The sequence below is a fragment of the Oncorhynchus nerka genome, linkage group LG9a, assembly GCF_034236695.1.
Source record: "Oncorhynchus nerka isolate Pitt River linkage group LG9a, Oner_Uvic_2.0, whole genome shotgun sequence".
In the NCBI taxonomy this organism is placed as follows: domain Eukaryota; kingdom Metazoa; phylum Chordata; class Actinopteri; order Salmoniformes; family Salmonidae; genus Oncorhynchus; species Oncorhynchus nerka.
Genome location: NC_088404.1, coordinates 52,655,519 through 52,676,738, shown reverse-complemented (window position 1 = coordinate 52,676,738; position 21,220 = coordinate 52,655,519). Strand labels below are relative to the sequence as shown.

Here is a 21,220-nt window from a genome sequence, read left to right as displayed (position 1 = left end):
ATTCCTGTATTTCATTTTCAATAAATGTGCAAACATTTCTAAAAACATGTTTTCACTTTGTCATTATGGGGTATTGTGTGTAGATGGGTGGGAAAGAAATCTATTTAATCCATTTTGAATGCAGGCTGTAACACAACAAAATGTGGAATAGGTCAAGAAGTACGAATACTTTCTGAAGGCACTGTACATAAACATTAAAATATTTAACGGTTACATTTATGGAGGATTATCAGTGCTACTTTGAAAATGACATTCTTAAATGCTACATTGAAATGTTAAAATGAGAAATGCATTTATAGGGCCCTCTAAAGGCTAGGACCGGCCCTGCCTGTGTGTGTGTCAATGCCCTGTATGAGCCTCTGAGAATGATGCCACAGAGCATAGTACCGGCTAATAGGGCCCAAATGAATCGTGGATAGTAAATAAGCTCCATCATTCCTCCCTGGTTCCATTTGCGCTATAATTGATGTTAATGTGTCCATTGCGTCTGACAACACAATCACAACATACTGTACATTAGAGTAGCGCCATTAAGTTACACGAAGCCCAAAAAATGAATATAAACCATTTCACAGTAGAATAGGCCTTGACTGTGAGCTTTATTCCTAATCTTTATGACTGTGATAGACAGAAGTAATATTATATCATTCGGATTCTGCACACAGAGCATGAGGAGCTGAAGAGAAAAGAAAATTGGAGAATTGTATTTCGCACAATGAATTGCGGAAGTGGAAAGGCACTAGCAGTTATAAATAGAGGACAGCAGTCATTTCCAGTGTAGTTTGTAGGCGTAGTATACTATCTAGGGCCCCAGTAAGAAAAATTATGTTGACGACAGGTGCATTTTAGGTGCTGAATTAAACGGTGAAAAGTGTTGCACTCCACTTTCTGGAGGACCGAGTTTTGAAATCAGTGAAATTAGAGTATGATAGCTAAAACACTTGTCTCTGGATTACATCTTCAATCTAAGGGCAACTATGGCATCTGTGACAGGAAGAAGCGTCCAACCATGATGTATGTGGGTAAGATAGTCTAGCTTGCTATATTTTCAGATATTACACATTTCTAATTTCGACGTAGTCTTTTCCTTTCAAGTTAAAGTGTACTGTTAGCTAGCTAGCTAACATTAGCTGGCTTTCTAGCTAACTTTACGTGTATTATCTTATTATATGTATCTCAGAGCCATTTGCTTGGTTAGATATGGCCTAATGTTAGTTAGCTAACATTGAACCTGGTTGGTTAGCTACCTGCAGATTCATGCAGGGTAGTAATGTCATGAGTTGGGATTATGGTTAATTGTTTAGCTAGCTAGCTACATGTCTTAACAAAAGACTCCACTATGCAAGTAACCATGTCGGTGTGTTCGTATATTCAGTCTGGCCATCTACTCCGATTTCAGAGCACTCTCATCTGAGTGTGCCAGAGCGCAGAATAACTGATGAACGAATGAACGTCCATTGAATATGGCCGGTGTCAGTAAACTTCGGCAAAAAAACATAATTAAATTGTTGCCATTAGCACAGGTACAGTCACCAACGCTCTGGGTAACATAAAAACAGCCTAACCAGCTGTTAGGGTGAGTAAAATGGTCAGAATGAGATGTTCTCTAATTTGTGTCTGGAAGTAGCTAGCAAGCTAGTGAATTAGCCAGTTAGCTTGGGTGCTTGACTGCCGTTTCACAACGCTCGAATCAACCCTACTCTTGGCCAGAGTGTCCAGTGTTACGCTCTGAACGCCCCGAGAGCGAAATACTCTGAATTTACAAACGGACAATCTGACAACACAGTTGCAGTCACCAACGCTTTGGATAACATAAAAACAGTCTAACCAGCTCTGCTAGGACGAGTAATGTTCAGTGAGATGTTCTCTCATTTGTGTTTGGAAGTAGAAAGCAAGTTAGTCAGTTAGCTTGGGTGCTTGACTGCTGCTGTTGGTACAGAACGATTGGATCAACCCTTAAAGAGATGGGTCGGGCTAAAGATTAAGAGGGTGTGAACAATACTGAATGGTTGTAGACAAAGAAGAGCTCTCCAGTTGGTACCAAAACATTCAGAGGCCATTTTCTCAAAAGTGAGGTTACAAATGTAGCAACTTTCAAAGCAGAATTACTTTCCCATTGTTCCTCACATTCAGTGTATGACATACCTTTTTGTAGATTTGTGTCTCTGCTTTATTCCAATGTATAAAAAAAAACACCATTTCAAATGTTGCTACATGAGACTGAATCAAGGCAGAATAAACCAACAGGCCACATCAACTACAATAACATTCTCAGTAACGGTTACAAATCTGAACGAACGATAGATGTCTAGGCCATGTTTCACAAGTTTGAACATCACATTACAATACGGCACAGTTTAGTACAGTAAAGCACAGTATGGTACAGGAGAGTCAAGTTTTATTCAGTAGAGTACCGTACGGTACAGTACAGAATAGTTTCATTCAGTGGAGAAGAGTACACTACAGTACAGTAGAGTTGAATTAAGTAGAGTACAGTACAGTAGAGTGCATTAGAGTAAAGTAGGGTACAATAAATACAGTACACTATACTTTGCTTTGCTTTATTTTACTATGCTCTACTGTATTGTACTGCACTATACTCTACTGTACTATACTCTACTTTCATTTACTGTACAGTGTACCGTAATGTGAGGTACTGTGCTGTCCAAACTTGAAATATGTCTATGTATGACTGGTTCAGATTTGGTCCAGACTGGACTGTTTGGGCTAAATCAAGACCAGACCGGACCAAATCTCAACCAAACACACAAAAAAGACGTCGCCGCCGAAATTTTTTTTATTTTTTATTTTTATTTCACCTTTATTTAACCAGGTAGGCTAGTTGAGAACAAGTTCTCATTTGCAACTGCGACCTGGCCAAGATAAAGCATAGCAGTGTGAACAGACAACACAGAGTTACACATGGAGTAAACAATTAACAAGTCAATAACAAAGTAGAAAAAAAAGAGAGTCTATATACATTGTGTGCAAAAGGCATGAGGAGGTAGGCGAATAATTACAATTTTGCAGATTAACACTGGAGTGATAAATGATCAGATGGTCATGTACAGGTAGAGATATTGGTGTGCAAAAGAGCAGAAAAGTAAATAAATAAAAACAGTATGGGGATGAGGTAGGTAAAATTGGGTGGGCTATTTACTGATAGACTATGTACATCTGTACAGCTGCAGCGATGGGTTAGCTGCTCAGATAGCAGATGTCTGAAGTTGGTGAGGGAGATAAAAGTCTCCAACTTCAACGAAGTTCTCTGCTGCCTGTGACTGGAACGAAAGGCGGCCAAATGAGGTGTTGGCTTTAGGGATGATCAGTGAGATACACCTGCTGGAGCGCGTGCTACGGGTGGGTGTTGCTCTTTGGGATAGTGTAGCCTACTAGCCTTCCTCTTAATAGCTAACCTACGAAATGTGCAATGCATATAACAAGGAATATACAGTATAACAGCAGCCACGTCAATAATCGAACCATTCTCCATATGTTTGAGATGTTAACTATCTCTCACCACTCTGTGTAAAGTGTCAGATTTCTCCAAAGTGGAATCCTTAAAATAGGCAAAGCGGGTTCTTCTTTCAGCGTCCTCGCTAAAAGCAGTGCTTCTTGGCAATCGGCACAAGCTTAACTTGCGCTGAGGCCCATATACGGTGACAGGGATGCATCAATGTCTCAGGACAACCCATCAGATGCAGAGAGAGAGAGAGAGAGAGAGAGAGAGAGAGAGATCAACCTCGAAACTAAACTTTTACTAAACTTTTTTCATTTCATTGCACCGTGAGTCCGTGTTTTGAGAGCTAAATATAGCACTGCCCGGTGCTAGCATAGCATTAGCATGTTGCTAGCATTCTCTCTGGTGTGACTGATGCGCTGTTGGTGTGTCACGCAATTGCATCACAGAGACAAACTTTCAGGCAGGCACAGAGAGAAAAACACATTCAACTGTCAACGCCAGTGCTGCGCTATTTATAATTGCGACTATGTGTATGTATCACTATATTTCGGTGCTTGGGTGCTTTCGTCGATAAGCGCTGTATGGTAAACAGACGAGTAAAGCCCAGCGGTGTTGGGAGGACCACCTGTCTTCGATCAAGCGCGGCGCGAGTTATCGAGCAGGAGGAACTCGCATTGCAAGCACCATGCTCTATGGGAGCCACATGGGACCATACAAATACAATCCCCAATTGTGAAACCTCCGCCTGGTACGTTACAGAAACTCAGTGATGCATTGGGCTGTGTAACTCTTCAAATGTCTTTGGAGACGGAATTCAATTGATAAGCGGCTAGTTTGGCTGTGCTGTGGGAATCACAAACGGGGCAGCGAAGGTATGGCAATTGGAAGGTTCCAACCCCAAGTAAGGGCAATCGACCAGGAGCCAGAGGCAAACGCTCTTAGACTTCTCAGCAAAAGATTTCTACTTAGGTCTCCAATAAGAAAACCTCTATTGTAGCATGTGAACCCACATGTGCTTCAATGTCTGGTTTGCATGAATGGCACCATATAATGTCTGGTTTGCATGAATGACACCATATAATGTCTGGTTTGCATGAATGACACCATATAATGTCTGGTTTGCATGAATGACACCATATAATGTCTGGTTTGCATGAATGGCACCATATAATGTCTGGTTTGCATGAATGACACCATATAATGTCTGGCACCACATATGAATATTATGCAGATACCACAAGAGAACCACATTCAGACAGTCCGAGGGAAAATGTAGGCTGAATGAGCTGTGAGATTTTGAAGAGCAGGTCAATGAGGCTTTGGAAAAGCAGAGGAAACGGAAACAAGGAGACTCTTGTCCCACACAAAGAAATAAACATGTATACAAAATGTAGTAAGCAAGAATGCTAAAGTATTCTTATTGGGTTCTGAACATTAAATACACATGAATGGAAAATCGTGCACTACATTGGCAGGTAGCCCAGTGGTTAGAGCGTTGGGCCAGTAATCAAACGGTTGCTGGATTGAATCCCAGAGCTGACAAGGTAAAAATCTGTCGTTTTGCCCATGAACAAGGCAGTTAACCCACTGTTCCCCGGTAGGCCGTAATTGTAAATAAGAATTTGTTCTTAACTGACTTGCCTAGTTAAATAAAGGTTACATTTGAAAAATGTAATTACATTTGACAAACAGCCTTTGCCACAATAGCAGTGCTTGAGCTGGGAGGTTCCAAATGAATACCAAAAAATGTCTAGTCTTTCCTGTTTATGATAGCATTGCAGAATGGAACGGTATGAGTGATAAGGGAAGGGATGAAGAAACCACTTTGGATAGTCCATCTGTAGATGCTTTACAGACTATCAGTAACATTTCAACTAACTATCCACTAACCCTAGCCCTAACCTTAACCCTTATCCTAACCCTAAACTAAACCCTTACCCTAACCCTTTCTCTAAACCTAACCCTAAGCGTAACCTTAGCAACAATTGCTTTTCAACAGATACACGATATATATACAAAAGTATGTGGACACCCCTTCAAATGATTGGCAGGTGTATAAAATCGAGCACACAGCCATGCACTCTCCATAGACAAACATTGGCAGTTGAATGACCTTACTGAACAGCTCAGCCATGAAGTGGTCGGCTACACAAGCTCACAGAACGGGACCGCTGAGTGCTGAAGCACGTTCAAATCGGCTTCGGCACTCACTACCGACTTCCAAGCCACCTCTGGAAGCAACGTCAGCATAATAATTATTTGTTGGGAGCTTCATTAAATGTGTTTCCATGGCAAGCAGTCACACACAAGCCTAAGATCAACATGCGCAATGCCAAGCGTCGGCTGGAGTGGTGTAAAGCTTGTCGCCATTGGGCTCTGAAGCAATGGAAATGCTTTCTTAGGAGTGATGAATCAACCTTCACCATCTGGCAGTCCAACGGACGAATCTGGGTTTGGCGGATGCCAGGAGAACCCTACCTGCCCCAATGCATAGCACCAACTGTAAAGTTTGGTGGAGAAGGAATAATGGTCTGGGGCTGTTTTTCATGGTTCGGGCTAGGCCCAGTGAAGGGAAATCTTAATGCTACAGCATACAATGACATTCTAGGCGTGGCAACAGTTTGGGGAATGCCCTTTCCTGTTTCAGGATGACAATGCTCCCGTGCACAAAGCGAGGTCCATACAGAAATGTTTTTTCGAAATCGGTGTGAATGAACTGAACTGTCATGCACATAGCCCTGAACCCAAGCCCATCGAACACCTTTCGGATGTTCCAACATCTAGTGGAAAGCCATCCCAGAAGAGTGGAGGCTGTTAAAGCAGCAAAGGGGGGACCAACTCCATAGCCCATGATTTTGGAGTGAGATGTTCGACAAGCAGGTCCCCAGATACTTTTGATCATGTAGTGTAGTTTGTTGATAGATGCTCTACAGATGGTCATACTAACCAACTTTATCTCGGTGCAGAGCCGAACCATATACATACCGACTGTCTAAATAGTCAGGAAAACAATACTTTCCTGTGGATATTTTGTCAAAACTTTAGAGCAGCTGAAGGATAAACTGCACAGACAAGCGCTAGAGTAAGTTCAAAGGTCATTTTATTTAACAGTCTGGCTTGTAAGGAACATTTACACGATTTTGCATACAAATGTTTCAGGCTGTATTAGGGTTGCAAAGGGAGGGTATTACTGGGAACTTTCAAAGTGTGCTTTTCCCTTTGGATATATATTTTTACATGGACTCTTTTTAGAATTAGCACCGCAAACATCTACTTGGAACAATTTATTATAATCTTGCCTGCAAGGACTTTTGTTTGAGCCTTATCACATGTCAAATATTAAATAATAAAATAAGATGATTATAATGTAAAAAATACAATGACAAAGCTGTAAAACATTATCCTAATTATAACCATCAACTTAGTGAATGCCATTGGTGTTTAATATGAAGGTTTCAGCATGAAATATCATTTTTTTACACACATTTATTTGACTTGTTTGTTGTCAATGTGCTGGTGGCAGTTTGTAAAGAAAACGTCTATAGTTAGAAGACTTGCAGAGTAAATTGAAAATAATAGTACATTAGATGCTTTTTTCATTAATTAGGCAATTAGGCAATTTTCTCTTGAACCATATTGTCTATCTACTAGAAACTCATGGACAATATGGATACCATTTATGAATTTGAAAAAAAGTGAGTTATTCAAGAATAAATTATTAAAGTTACGATAGATTGCAATAGATTTTCCTTTAATTACCAACATTACTGAAGATTACGGTAACTTTGGTAAACTACTGGTATATACCAATTGGTATATACCAATGAATTAGCCTGCTGTGCTTTGATGATCGAGGTTGTCGCATACACTCCTCCTGAAGTAGCACATGGGACTAAGAGACGGTGATTGGGATCTGAGGTATGAGGCAGACATCTGACTTCCAGATGTTTCCATCAGCGCAAAGCAGACTGACAGCTCTAAAGTGCAGTCCAGGAATGGGCTCCACACACACACACACACACACAAACACACAGTAGGCCTATGCACGCTAGCACACATAACATCATCTGTAAAAGAGCACACACACACATCTGGCTGATTATGAAACTGCTGGTCTCCTGGCTGCAGTGCATGACATGGCCTCTTTCAGGCTTGAACCTGAGGCAGAAGGTGACCAACCAAACAGTTTGCATGCAGGGATAGTGTCCTCTGTTACCTTATAGGGTCTATTTCAGTGTATGTCTATGTAGATGCAGATGTTTTTGTGATATCTGCATATGTGTATGTTCTTTTTTTTCCCCATGTGTATGCGATTCATTTGAATCTGATTGAAAAGTAAGTGTGTGAGAACATGTCCCGTGCATTCCTGACTGTCTGTATGTGAGTGCCATATGTTGGAATCTTCAGTATACGAAACAGTCCTCGCAGTGCATTTGAATGTATTTGCGTGCATGGAGGTCTAATCCTAGACTGTGTGTGTGTGTGTGTGTGTGTGTGTGTGTGTGTGTGTGTGTGTGTGTGTGTGTGTGTGTGTGTGTGTGTGTGTGTGTGTGTGTGTGTGTGTGCGTGTGCGTGTGTTTTGGCAACTCAGAGACACATCCCACTCTAACAGTTGCAGGGTGGAGATGCGTTCGCTCTCAAACCCAAGCAAAGACTGCATAATGACACCATATATCCCATGTGTTTTTAGACCCATTTACAGATCTGAATCTGAGGTTATTTTATTGCCAGTATTACTATTATTAGTAGCAACAGTGTACACAACATTATTGTGCCTTTGTGTAGCCTATATGTGTGTGTTATTGTGCATGTGTGTGTTTGTATTTGTGTACTCATGCGTAGGTTCTTGCGCTGTTGAATGTGTGTGCAGCCGTGTGTGTGTTGGTGTGTGTCTCAAGAGACTGATGCGAGGCTGACAGTCCCATAGATACAGACAAAGCATATTATGTCATATGTGCACCATGCGAGTCGTGTGCACTTACCTCATTGGAGATGATGAAACAGAGCTACTGTGTCTGGAGCTCTGAGGAGTGGCCATTCTGGAGCTCTGAGGAGTGGCCATTCTGGAGCTCTGAGGAGTGGCCATTCTGGAGCTCTGAGGACTAGCCATTCTGGAACTCTGAGGACTAGCCATTCTGGAGCTCTGAGGACTAGCCATTCTGGAACTCTGAGGACTAGCCATTCTGGAGCTCTGAGGACTAGCCATTCTGGAACTCTGAGGACTAGCCATTCTGGAGCTCTGAGGACTAGCCATTCTGGAACTCTGAGGACTAGCCATTCTGGAGCTCTGAGGACTAGCCATTCTGGAGCTCTGAGGACTAGCCATTCTACCTGTGTCCATACCACTTCAGCACAGCACCTGCAATAAACAACATTAGATTATTATTAGACCATCCAAAGTCACATATTGCTATTTTCTATCAATTTCACCATTTGGTAATGTAGAGTAAGTAACACACAATTTATTGCATCACCTATCCACTTGAACACGAATTGATACTTTATTAGAATCTTTAATCGAACATTTTAAAAGAAGGACCTGAACATTTTACATAATCATACACAGACAGATGCACACACACACACACGCACACACACACACACACACACACACACACACACACGGCCTCTTTGGCTGTGTCGTTTCCACGGCACCGTACCCACTACAATCTCTCCTTATTGATCTGCATCCAAGCCTACTATTCTTTTTTTTTACCAGAGTAATTCAATTATCAATAAAGCCCCCGTTTTAAATAGCTATAGGCCCCGGTGTGCCAGTGGAATAATATTTCTTATCTTCTAATTTATTGGCTGGCTGCCAGCCAGTAACTCTCCACTTTGAACCCAGGCAAGGGAGCTGAAGTTCTTAAGTGCCTGCAATTTTATTCTGCATTTTTATTGATGTATCCCATTTAGATTAGTCCATTTTTAAAACCCGCTGTGGCATGAGGGGGTGGGGAGGGGGTTCCCATATTATAATCCATTTAGTTAATGGCATCCTGCTGTGGAATGATTACAGATTACAGATTTCATGTTTACTGGAGGACTATGATCAGCACATAGCTACATATGAGACTCATAGTCAACTTCTCTGGCCCAGTGACTTGGAACAGGGTTAGCCACCGTGGTTTGGCTTATGAAATGGTGAGTGTTGTTGAATCAATAGATGTGAATAACCCTTTTTATACCACTTATTTCATTCCCGACAGTCACAAATGAACATGCACAGCTTCCCTGGTATTCTTTAAAAGTGTGTGAAATTGCAAACAGAAAATTTGTGCATAAGTGTGTCCAATTTGAATAGGGGCTGTTGAACAATTGTTGCCATTATGCTGCTCAGTGGCAGAGCCCCACCTGTTTGCATGTTATTTTGGCATTAATACGTGTCACATATCAGTTTACGTAACGTAAACTATCAAAATAAAGAAAGTCGCACACTCCATGTATCAACTCCCAGCAATTGAATGGGTATTTACCAGCGTTTCGGCATCACTGTGAGGAAGGCACAGTTTATTCACCGTTAGTTAGAACCTCCACACAATTTTTTTTCTGGGTGTGCGCCAGCTCATGTTTTTTTAATCTACATATCAGTTTGCAAACAATGTAAAAACATTTTTTTTAAATGTATCTGTAACAATACAGAGGCGGATGCAAGATGCAAGCAACGATGGTTTAATGAATACAGGTTACAGCAGCAACAGGACAGACAGACTGTACTCAGACGGAATCCGACCCAGGGACTAGGGCGCATCCTCCTATGTGAGCGTGCTGAGAAACCCAGGGGAGAGTGTCCGGATGGGTAGGAAGGAGCACAGCAGATAATCCACACAAGGGCGGCGAGAGATGAGTACGGACACACGACACAACCTCAGGGAAGTAACAACGATCTGACAACAAGAAACACTGGTTACAGAACATATAAAGGGAAGATAAGTGACTCCAGCTGGCGCAGACAATCAGGCCGAGATTGGGAACCACGCCCACACAAACACGGGAGAGAGAGAGAGAGAGAGAGAAAAGGAGGCAGTGGATTCATGAACCGTGACAATACCCCCCCCCCCTAGGAACGCCTCTTGGCGTTCCCAGGCGAATTTACCTGTCGATTGAAATCATCGATAAGGGAGTGATCCAGAATGTCCCTAGCAGGTACCCAACTTCTCTCCTCCGGGCCGTAACCCTCCCAGTCCACCAGGTACTGGAATCCGCGTCCCCTCCTTCTAGAGTCCAAAATACGATTGACAGAAAAGGTGGGTTCCCCATCAACAAGTCGTGGCGGCGGAGGAACCGGGACCGGTGGGTTAATATGTGCCTGAAACACAGGTTTTATTTTAGACACATGAAAGGTAGGATGAATTCTCCTATACGCCGGAGGAAGCTGGAGCCGGACCGCCACCGGACTAATGATCCTGGTGACTTTGAACGGGCCGATAAATTTGGGGGCAAGCTTGTTCGAAACGGATCGGAGTGGAATGTTCTTAGTAGAAAGCCACACTCTTTGGCCAACGACGTATACCGGAGGCTTCGACCGGTGGCGATCGGCCTTAGTCTTGGTGCGCGCCCCCACCCGGAGAAGAGTCTCACGGGCTCTGCTCCATGCGTGATGGCACCTCTGGATGAAAGCGTGAGCGGAGGGAACAGACACCTCGGACTCCGTACTGGGAAAGATAGGTGGCTGGTAACCTAAACTACACTCAAACGGAGAGAGACCCGTGGCTGCCACTGGCAACGAATTGTGAGCGTACTCAACCATAGAGAGTTGTTGACTCCAGGAAGAGGGATTCTTAGAAACCAAACATCGCAACACTCTCTCCAAATCTTGGTTGGCCCTCTCCGCTTGACCGTTGCTCTGGGGATGAAACCCTGAAGACAGGCTGACACTCGCTCCCAGTAACCTACAAAACTCTTGCCAAAACTTGGACACAAATTGGGGCCCCTGTCAGAAACTACGTCCATCGGCAGACCATGTAAGCGAAAGACGTGATCCACGACAGTTACCGCTGTCTCCTTGGCAGATGGTAATTTAGGCAAGGGAATAAAATGAGCCGCCTTCGAGAACCGGTCCACCACGGTCAAAACAACCGTCTTGCCCTGGGAGGGCGGGAGGGCGGTAACAAAATCTAGCGCGATGTGGGACCAGGGTCTCGAAGGGACCAACAGCGGTTGGAGTAACCCATCTGGGGGTCGATTAGAAGTCTTCCCAGTGGCACAAACCGAGCAAGCCAAGACAAAACTGTGAATGTCACGAGCCATCAGTGGCCACCAAAAGCGTTGCTTAACCAAAAGCTAGTGCGACTGACTCCTGGATGACACGCTACGTTGGAGCAATGCCCCCACCGAATAACATCGGACCGACACCCTCCGGCACAAACAACCGATTAGGCGGGCAACCGGGCGGAGGCGTTACCGCTTCTAAGGCCGTTTTGACCCTCGATTCAACCTCCCATGTGAGTGTGGAGACCACTAGGGTCCCGGGTAGGATGCACTCGGGAGTGGATGGGCGTTCGGAATGGTCAAAAATGCGAGAAAGGGAATCGGGTTTGACATTCTTGGAACCCGGGCGATACGAGAGAGAGAAGTCAAAACGTCCGAAAAGAGTGCCCACCGCGCCTGCCTGGAGTTGAGTCGCTTGGCGGTTCTGATATATTCCAAATTTTTGTGATCGGTCCAAACTATAAAAGGTACCCCGAACCCTCTAACCAATGGCGCCACTCCTCCAGTGCTAACTTCACTGCCAACAACTCTCTGTTGCCAATGTCGTAGTTGCGTTCCGCAGGTGATAACCGATGGGAAAGGAACGCGCAAGGGTGCATCTTGTCGTCAGAAGAGGAACGTTGGGAAAGTACCGCACCTACCCCCACCTCTGAAGCGTCCACCTCCACCACGAACTGACGCGAGGGATCGGGAGCTATGAGGATGGGAGCCGAAACAAAGCGGCTCTTGAGTTTGACGAATGCAGCCTCGGCTGTATCGGACCACCTGAACGTCACTCTGGGGAGGTTAAGGCGGTAAGAGGAGCGACTATCTGGCTAAAGTTGCGAACGAAACGCCGGTAGAAATTGGCGAATCCCAGAAACCTCTGTAGGGCCTTACGGGAATCTGGGCTTGGCCAATCCACCACAGCCTTAACCTTGTCAGGATCCATGCGAATACCTTCAGTCGAGACGATGTAACCTAGGAATGGAACGGATTGTGCATGAAAAATGCATTTCTCCGCCTTGACAAAAAGTCCATTCTCCAACAACCTCTGAAGCACTCGTCTGACGTGCTGAACGTGTTCCTGGAGAGAAGAAGAAAAAATCAGTATGTCATCCAGGTAAACATATATGAACTGATCAATCATATCTCTCAGCACGTCATTTACGAGTGCCTGGAAAACCGCTGGGGAGTTGGATAGCCCAAAAGGCATGACCAAATATTCGAAGTGCCCTCTGGGGGTGTTAAACGCGGTCTTCCATTCCCCCCCCCCCTTATGCGAACCAAATGATATGCATTACGTAAATCCAACTTAGTGAACACGGATGCTCCCTGTAACCTTTCAAAGGCTGAGGACATCAACGGTAAGGGATAGGTATTCTTCACTGTGATGTTATTCAACCCACGGTAATCAATGCAAGGACGCAGAGATCCGTCCTTCTTCTCCACAAAGAAGAACCCCGCCCCGCTGGAGAAGAGGAAGGACGAATGAATCCAGATGCCAGAGAACCAGAGATGTATCTCTCCATAGCCTCCTCTCAGGAACAGAGAGTGAATATAACTTGCCTTTAGGCGGAGACTCACCTGGCAATAATTCTATTGCACAGTCATAGGGACGATGCGGAGGAAGAGAAGCAGCACGGGACTTACTGAACACCTCCTTCAGGTCGAGGTATTCAACGGGCACGTTAGACAAATCCACCGCCTCCTCTAGAAACACAGAATCAGACACAGACGAACAAGCAGACACTAAACAGGACTCAAGACATTTGTTACTCCACATGGATATAAAATTATGACCCCAGTCAACTCTGGGGTTGTGTTGGGTGAGCCAAGGGTGGCAGAGAACTAATGGTGCAAGGGGTGAGTCCATGAGTAGAAATGATAGTGTCTCAGTGTGATTGCCAGAAGTGATGAGTGTGATAGGTTCAGTGGTGTGAGAAATGTTGGGTAGTTCTTGACCATTGAGAGCGTTGATGGATATCTTGTGCGTGAGTGAGGTGATAGGAATCTGGAGCTTGTGAGCGAGCTTGAAGTCCATGAAATTACCCTCTGCTCCTGAGTCCAGTAAGGCTTGGGTGTCGTGCGTGTGGTTGGCCCATCTTAGTCTTACCGGGAGGAGAGTAGATGATGAGGTCTTCTCTGTGGTGACACCACCCGATAGTAGCCTCATTCTTACTACCGGGCCTAATCTTTTACCGGGCAGGAGTGGATAAAGTGGCCCGCTCTACCACAGTAGAGACAGAGTCCTTGGGATCTCCGCCTCTCCTCTCTTCCCGGGAGAGGCGAGCTCTCCCCAGCTGCATGGGTTCGTGAGCGGAGGCTGAACTGGCCGTGTTCCCGCCGCTGGCATGCCAGCCCTCCGTGTCGTTATACGGTCTGTTAGGGCATGCTCGGCGGCCAACACGACTCAGACGAGCGTCGACCCTCAAGGCTAGTTCCACTAGTCCATTTAAACTCCTGGGAAGGTCCAGAACATAAATCTCCTTCTGGATCCGGTCCTCCAGCCCATGCAGGAACATGTCCCACTGCGCCTCCTCGTTCCACTGACACTCTGCGGCCAGAGTGCGGAATTGGATGGAGTATTCCGATACTGAACGGTCTCCTTGGCGAAGGTCAGCGAGTAGTCTGGCCGCCTCCCTACCCGCCATGGCCCGATCGAAGACCCTTCTCATCTCCTCGGAGAGTGTCTGGAAAGAGGTGCAGCATGGGTCCTGGTTCGCCCACACCGTTCCCCAAAGAGCCGCTTTGCCTGATAGCAGTGTGAGTACGAATGCTACCTTAGACTGTTCACGGTTGAAGGTCCGTGGCTGCAACGAGAAATGCATGGAACATCTCGTAAGAAAAGCTCTGCAATAGTCAGGATCACCTGAATAACCCTCTGGTGTCGGTAGCCGTGGCTCTAGCTGGGAATCCGGCTCTGGCGGGCGGGTTGAACTGCCGGTGTAGGTGGCGCAGCGAGACCCCTCAGATGTTGTAATTGTTGGGTCAGCTGGGATACCTGCGTCGCAATGGCTTGTACTTCCCGACCTGTGCTGGAGATGTTCTCCTCTTGTTGATCCATTCTCGTGATACTACGGGAAATGAATTCGGTCAGACTCGTTGAACTCGCTGCATCCATGGTCTGGTCAGATCGTTCTGTAACAATACAGAGGCGGATGCAAGATGCAAGCAACGATGGTTTAATGAATACAGGTTACAGCAGCAACAGGACAGACAGACTGTACTCAGACGGAATCCGACCCAGGGACTAGGGCGCATCCTCCTATGTGAGCGTGCTGAGAAACCCAGGGGAGAGTGTCCGGATGGGTAGGAAGGAGCACAGCAGATAATCCACACAAGGGCGGCGAGAGATGAGTACGGACACACGACACAACCTCAGGGAAGTAACAACGATCTGACAACAAGAAACACTGGTTACAGAACATATAAAGGGAAGATAAGTGATTCCAGCTGGCGCAGACAATCAGGCCGAGATTGGGAACCACGCCCACACAAACATGGGAGAGAGAGAGAGAGAGAGAGAGAGAGAGAGAGAGAGAGAGAGAGAAAAGGAAAAGGAGGCAGTGGAATCATGAACCGTGACAGTATCATTGAGTTAATAAAGCCGCATACAAACAAGGTCTCTTTTTGCTTTCTTGGTTAAGGCAGCTCCAACAAGCAGGTGTTTCAGCCTAGCTCAGTTCTTTCTGTGGTGGTGGGGCAGCCAGCGGAAAATACGAAGTGTAGGGGTTGGTAATGTTCTCTAGTTGCGTCGTGATTGGCTCAGTGTTCTGTCACTCATAGAGACACTACGTCACCGCAAAATGTACGGGTAGAGCTAAAATATTCAAGCCTCTTGGGTGCTGCCATAGACTTACATTAGGCCCATCCAACAAGGCTCAAGGTCATTAATCACAGATAGAATTACATCAAATCACGTTATATCTACCTTCGCTTTGATTGGACTGATTATGTCAACATCCTACTTTCAAAGTCTTAGGTAGCAAGCTAAACAAGGAGTCATCATCATGCATCAAGTCAGCAATCTACTGGGAAATCCTTTTCAATCCTTGTCATATGAAGATAAATAATAAATAAAACGTATTGGTGCTCATCGGCCACTGGACATAAACATTACACAACAAGTTGGAAATCGCAAATTCAACAATGAGTGCTAGGGCGCCACTGCAGCCCAAGGTTCGATCCCAGCCGCCCGTGACCGAGAGACCCATGGGACAGCGAGCAATTGGCCTAGCGTCGTCCGGGTTAGGGGAGGGTTTGGCTGGCCGGGATGTCCTTGTCTCATCGTGCTCTAGTGACTCCTTGTGGCGGGCCGGTCGGTCGTCAGTTTGACAGTGCTTCCTCCGACACATTGGTGTGGCTGGCTTTCGGGTTAAGCGAGCAGTGTGTCAAGAAGCAGTGTGGCTTGGCTCTTGACCTTCGCCAAGTCCGTAGGCGAATTGCAGCAATGAGACAAGATCGTAACTACCTATTGGATATCACAAAAAAAGGTTCAATACAACTGGGAATTGAACTGGGAAATTAGCTCTGACTGGAAAAATACAGATTTTTTTTGGAATGGTCATCCAACTCTGAATTCCAAGTCGGGATTTGGGCCTCTTTCTAGAGCCTACAAGTACATTTCAAAAGTGCTGAACAACTAGTTATATTGACTACGTCCGTCCTAGCTCGCTCATTAATGTCTTAATCGAAATTACGAAATTATTATTATTATTATTATCTGCTCTTTGTCACCTTATGCCATAGTTTGTAAATCTCAAATGTCAGTAGAAACTACATTTGTTCAAACAAGTCAGTCAGCCATATCAGCTATATTTTTATTAAAGGCTGTTAATGAGTCTGAATGAACTGTTTCGCTGACAGACAAGGCTCAGCTGACAGCCAGGTGTAGCAGTGGTAAGGTGTTGGGACTGCTGTTTGGACTCTGCTGTTGGGACAGATTAATGTAGGCCCTAACAGTTTGTCGGCAACGTTTGTCACCATTATAGTGCAATTAATGTATTGTTTAGTGTTGTGTAGTGGCTTTGCTGGCATTCATCAACAAAACATTTTATTACCCCACCAAGGTTTACATGCTAAAATCGCCATTGTTGGTGAGAAAAATAACGACGAAGTCAATTAGACAAATCTACTATGAGAGAGAGAGAGAGAGAGAGAGAGAGAGAGAGAGAGAGAGAGAGAGAGAGAGAGAGAGAGAGAGATGTTTCACTGCAGTCTTGGCACCGCAAGTACAGTACTCTGCTTAGAGAGGGCAAATCTGATATCATCACCAACCAGGATTTTATCCAACATTTTATGTGAGTAAAGTAAATGTCAGATAAAAAATGTATCAAAGTTATTTTTATCTGCACTATGTCATCACGCACAGCCTTTTATCCACAAGTCAGTTTGATGGAAACACCTCTGGTGGGAAAATGCACACACTGTATTTAAGCACATTTTAATACTATGAAGGGTGAGATTGTTGCAGCTGTTGGTAGATATCATCCCCTTTGTTTTGAAAGGAGGCCAGAAAACTGTCACAGAGGTCAGAGGTGATTGTGAGAGAGGGGTTGTCCAATGGGCGGAGAGGTTTGTTGATGATCGAGAAGAGCAGTCTTGGGTTTCCTTGTTCATTCCTTATGATGTTGGAGAAATAGGCAGATTTGGTTGTGGCAAGTAAGTCCTTGTGGTCTTGATAGGCCTCCTTATGGACAATAAGCCCTGTCCATGTGTAGAGCCATTCTAGTCGTCGTCCTATGGCTTTCATGGCACGCAGCTCAGGAGGGTACAATGGCGCTGGGATGTTGACGGAGACCACCCTTGTTTTAAGGGGAGCCAGAGCATCCAGGTGGGAGGAGAGCTCAATGTTATAATGAGCCACCAGGTCAGTCACTGAGGATACATGAGGTTCAGGGGTGTCATGTGATTGCATATCCAAGCTGTGTTAATCCTTTTTATATTTCTCGAGGTGTTGGTGCACTTGTTGGCTTGGGCATGGGGGCGGGCACACTGAACAGTATGGCCTCATGGTCAGATATGGATTTGTCCAGACCTGACAGGTTGGAGGGAGCCATGCCTGTTGTGCACACAAGGTCAAGTACATGGCCTCTGTCATGGGTGGGGAAGTTTACATGCTATGTAGAGTTGAAGCAATCCAAAAGGGCAGTAAAGTCTCCGGCAAAGCACATCCTTCAGAGTCCACATGAATATTAAAGTCCCCTAACAATAGTTTGGCAGGACACAGGGAGCTCAGCTAACTCAGAAAGAAAGACTGGAGAGGTTTTAGGTGGCCGGTAGATGAGGACTATAAGCAGTGGTTGAGGGACAGATATTGTACAGGCTATATGTTCAAAAGAGGTTACCTGGAGTACATGTGTGACTTTGACCTTCGAGTCAGACCAATGAAGGACAGCAAGCCGACCTCTACGACCCAGAGCACAAGGTTTGACAAGGTAAACGTAGCCAGGTGGTGTTGCTTGGTTAAGCAGGTAATAGTCATTAGGTTGTTGCCATGTCTCTGTTGGGCACAGAACATCAACACATTCGTCCACAATAATGCCACTGACGAGTAGGGCTTTGTTGTTCAGGGATGAGTATTAAAAATAGCAAAATTGCCAGGTGACTGGCGAGTGGAGTGGGCTGGGATGAATGGGCTTTTGGGCAATGTTCTTAAATTGTTGCGGTCAACACTACAACATTCAGCCGCGAGAGGAGCAAGAGAGGGAGGCATACAGTTCTGTGTGGACTCTTTTGGCTTATTAATGGATTTCTAAACGTCTCATCATCTTGGATGTTTGAGTTTTTTCCGCAAGGATTCCAAAGTGGAAGAAGTACATTTTTGAGCTCCTTACTCCTTACTCCTTACTTTGTTCTATCCTTTTGAGACTAAGATGGAATCCACTTGAGTAAAATATGTGAGTGTCTCCCATTCCTGTACTTCGTGGTCCTTTGTAGTCCTCCAGGAGATAAGGTGAATAACTTCAATGCAGGTATTCATTGAAGGAATTCAAAAGAAAACAAATCAGCTGGCTAGCTAGACTTTGTTGATAGGAAAAAGTCACGTTTCTTATCCGGTTTCGACGTCGAGGTTCAAAATTACTAGATTAAAATCCTTAAGAGTCAATCTAATGAACATGATGAAAAAAATACCCATCGAAACCCGTCAGTCAGTTTAAGCTAGACATCCGTTTTTTTGCATGGGTTGCGAATCCACCGCATCCGCCTGGCGTCATTCCGCATCTGTGGTGGAAAGTGGCATAGCTATGGCGCTGTTTGTCAAACCTGGAGATGCCCCGAAAAATTATTCTTCTCACAAAATTGTCTGTAGTGTCCAAACGGTTTGGCCTACTAACTCGCCTGAAGGTAACCCAGACAAATGAATGGGAGCATGGAAGCAGTTTTGTGGCAACAAAAATAAGGGGATAAATATGTTAAATATATAAATATTATTCCTTATTTTAAAAAATGCCATTTGGGACATTGTGAGAAAGATTGGGGCTGCTGGCAAAGGGTCTTCCTGTGAAGCGACGTCGGGGATGGGGTTGTCTGAGGCCGGGAGAGCCGAGTGAGACTCATTCCGGTTTTCTTTGGCAGTGTTCAGAGTCCGGATTATCCCTGGTTGGCTCTGGAGGGTTTTCAGAATGTGAGTCAAATGACATCAGTCCGTGGCAGCCTAAGTCCCCAGCTTTGTATTTATAAGGGGTGAGTGAAGCATTTGTGGATAATACGCCTTTTACGGAGCTGTGTCGTAGGACGGCAGATCACCTGGGGGTGGATTGGCTGTCTTCTCCCCCACAGTGGAATTCCTCCAGGAATTAGAGGTCGGTTTTTTACCGTCTTGGTGCTTCTGGGCAGCGGTGGACGTCTTGGCACAGACACCATTCTGGGTCGAAGGAGTGTGGGGTGAAAGCAGATCCCTCCGCAGCGCAGGGGAAGAAGCAGACCTCGCGACCATAGGTGGAGGCTGGGGGCTTGTTCTTGGGGGCCTCCTCCCCAAGCATTTAGAGTGACAGCAGTGCTCCCAAGTGGCTCGTCAATGGGGGAAAGTTGCCAATTTGCCAGTGCGGGCCGGGTATCAGAACGGCTGTACCACAAAACATTGTTTCTACCCAAGGTTCCTCTCTGTTCAGGGGTATCAAGAGTGCGGTATCGTCCAGATGGGGGCATAATAAACAGTTTCTTCCCCACATTTGTCAATAGTGGTGGATATTTTAAAAACCATGAGAGAAAAAAACAAAGGATCCTAGTCCTCAGAGCAGCATTATGCCCCTTCAGGAGATAATGTATGGGAGACTGGCAGCGTGCTCCGTCCAGTGGCGTTTCACCATGGCTGATGAGGACAGTGACGAGGGGGTACAGACTGCAGATCGCTGTGCTCCTCTTTTTTTGTGGCGTCATTACGTCAATGATCCGCGAGGTCATAGCGGCGCCGACAGAGATGGCCGCCTCGCTTCGCGTTCCTAGGAAACTATGCAGTTTTTTGTTTTTTTTACGTGTTATTTCTTACATTAGTACCCCAGGTCATCTTAGGTTTCATTACATACAGTCGAGAAGAACTACTGAATATAAGATCAGCGTCAACTCACCATCAGTACGACCAAGAATATGTTTTCCGCGACGTGGATCCTGTGTTCTGCCTTACAAACAGGCCAACGGAATTGATTCCAGGCAGCGACCCCAAAAAACGACTTCGTAAAAGAGGGAAATGTAGCGGTCTTCTGGTCAGACTCCGGACACGGGCACATCGTGCACCACTCCCTAGCATTCTTCTTGCCAATGTCCAGTCTCTTGACAACAAGATTGATGAAATCCGAGCAAGGGTAGCATTCCAGAGGGACATCAGAGACTGTAACGTTCTCTGCTTCACGGAAACATGGCTCACTGCAGAGACGCTATCCGGGGCGGTGCAGCCAACGGGTTTCTCCACGCATCGCGCCGACAGAAACAAACATCTTTCTGGTAAGAAGAGTGGCGGGGGCGTATGCCTCATGACTAACGAGACATGGTGTGATGAAGGAAACATACAGGAACTCAAATCCTTCTGTTCACCTGATTTAGAATTCCTCACAATCAAATGTAGATCGCATTATCTACCAAGAGAATTCTCTTCGATTATAATCACAGCCGTATATATCCCCCCCCAAGCAGACACATCGATGGCTCTGAACGAACTTTATTTAACTCTTTGCAAACTGGAAACCATTTATCCGGAGGGTGCATTTATTGTAGCTGGGGATTTTAACAAAGCTAATCTGAAAACAAGACTCCCTAAATTTTATCAGCATATCGATTGCGCAACCAGGGGTGGTAAAACCCTGGATCATTGTTACTCTAACTTCCGCGACGCATATAAGGCCCTGCCCCGCCCCCCTTTCGGAAAAGCTGACCACGACTCCATTTTGTTGATCCCTGCCTACTGACAGAAACTTAAACAAGAGGCTCCCATGCTGAGGTCTGTCCAACGCTGGTCCGACCAAGCTGACTCCACACTCCAAGACTGCTTCCATCACGTGGACTGGGACATGTTTCGTATTGCGTCAGATAACAATATTGACGAATACGCTGATTCGGTGTGCGAGT

General features: G+C 45.4%; 1 protein-coding gene across 2 annotated transcripts in view; it reads right to left on the bottom strand.

Moving 5' to 3' along the window:
- Positions 1-21,220, bottom strand: part of LOC115134508 (protein inscuteable homolog) — a 100,265-nt gene that overhangs the window by 36,015 nt on the left and 43,030 nt on the right. For both annotated transcript variants that reach the window (XM_029668550.2, XM_029668552.2), the window contains exon 2: positions 8,446-8,822. In XM_029668550.2, coding sequence (XP_029524410.1) covers positions 8,446-8,804 — 359 coding nt within the window. In that variant the 5' untranslated portion in view covers positions 8,805-8,822. The remainder of the gene's footprint in view (positions 1-8,445; positions 8,823-21,220) is intronic.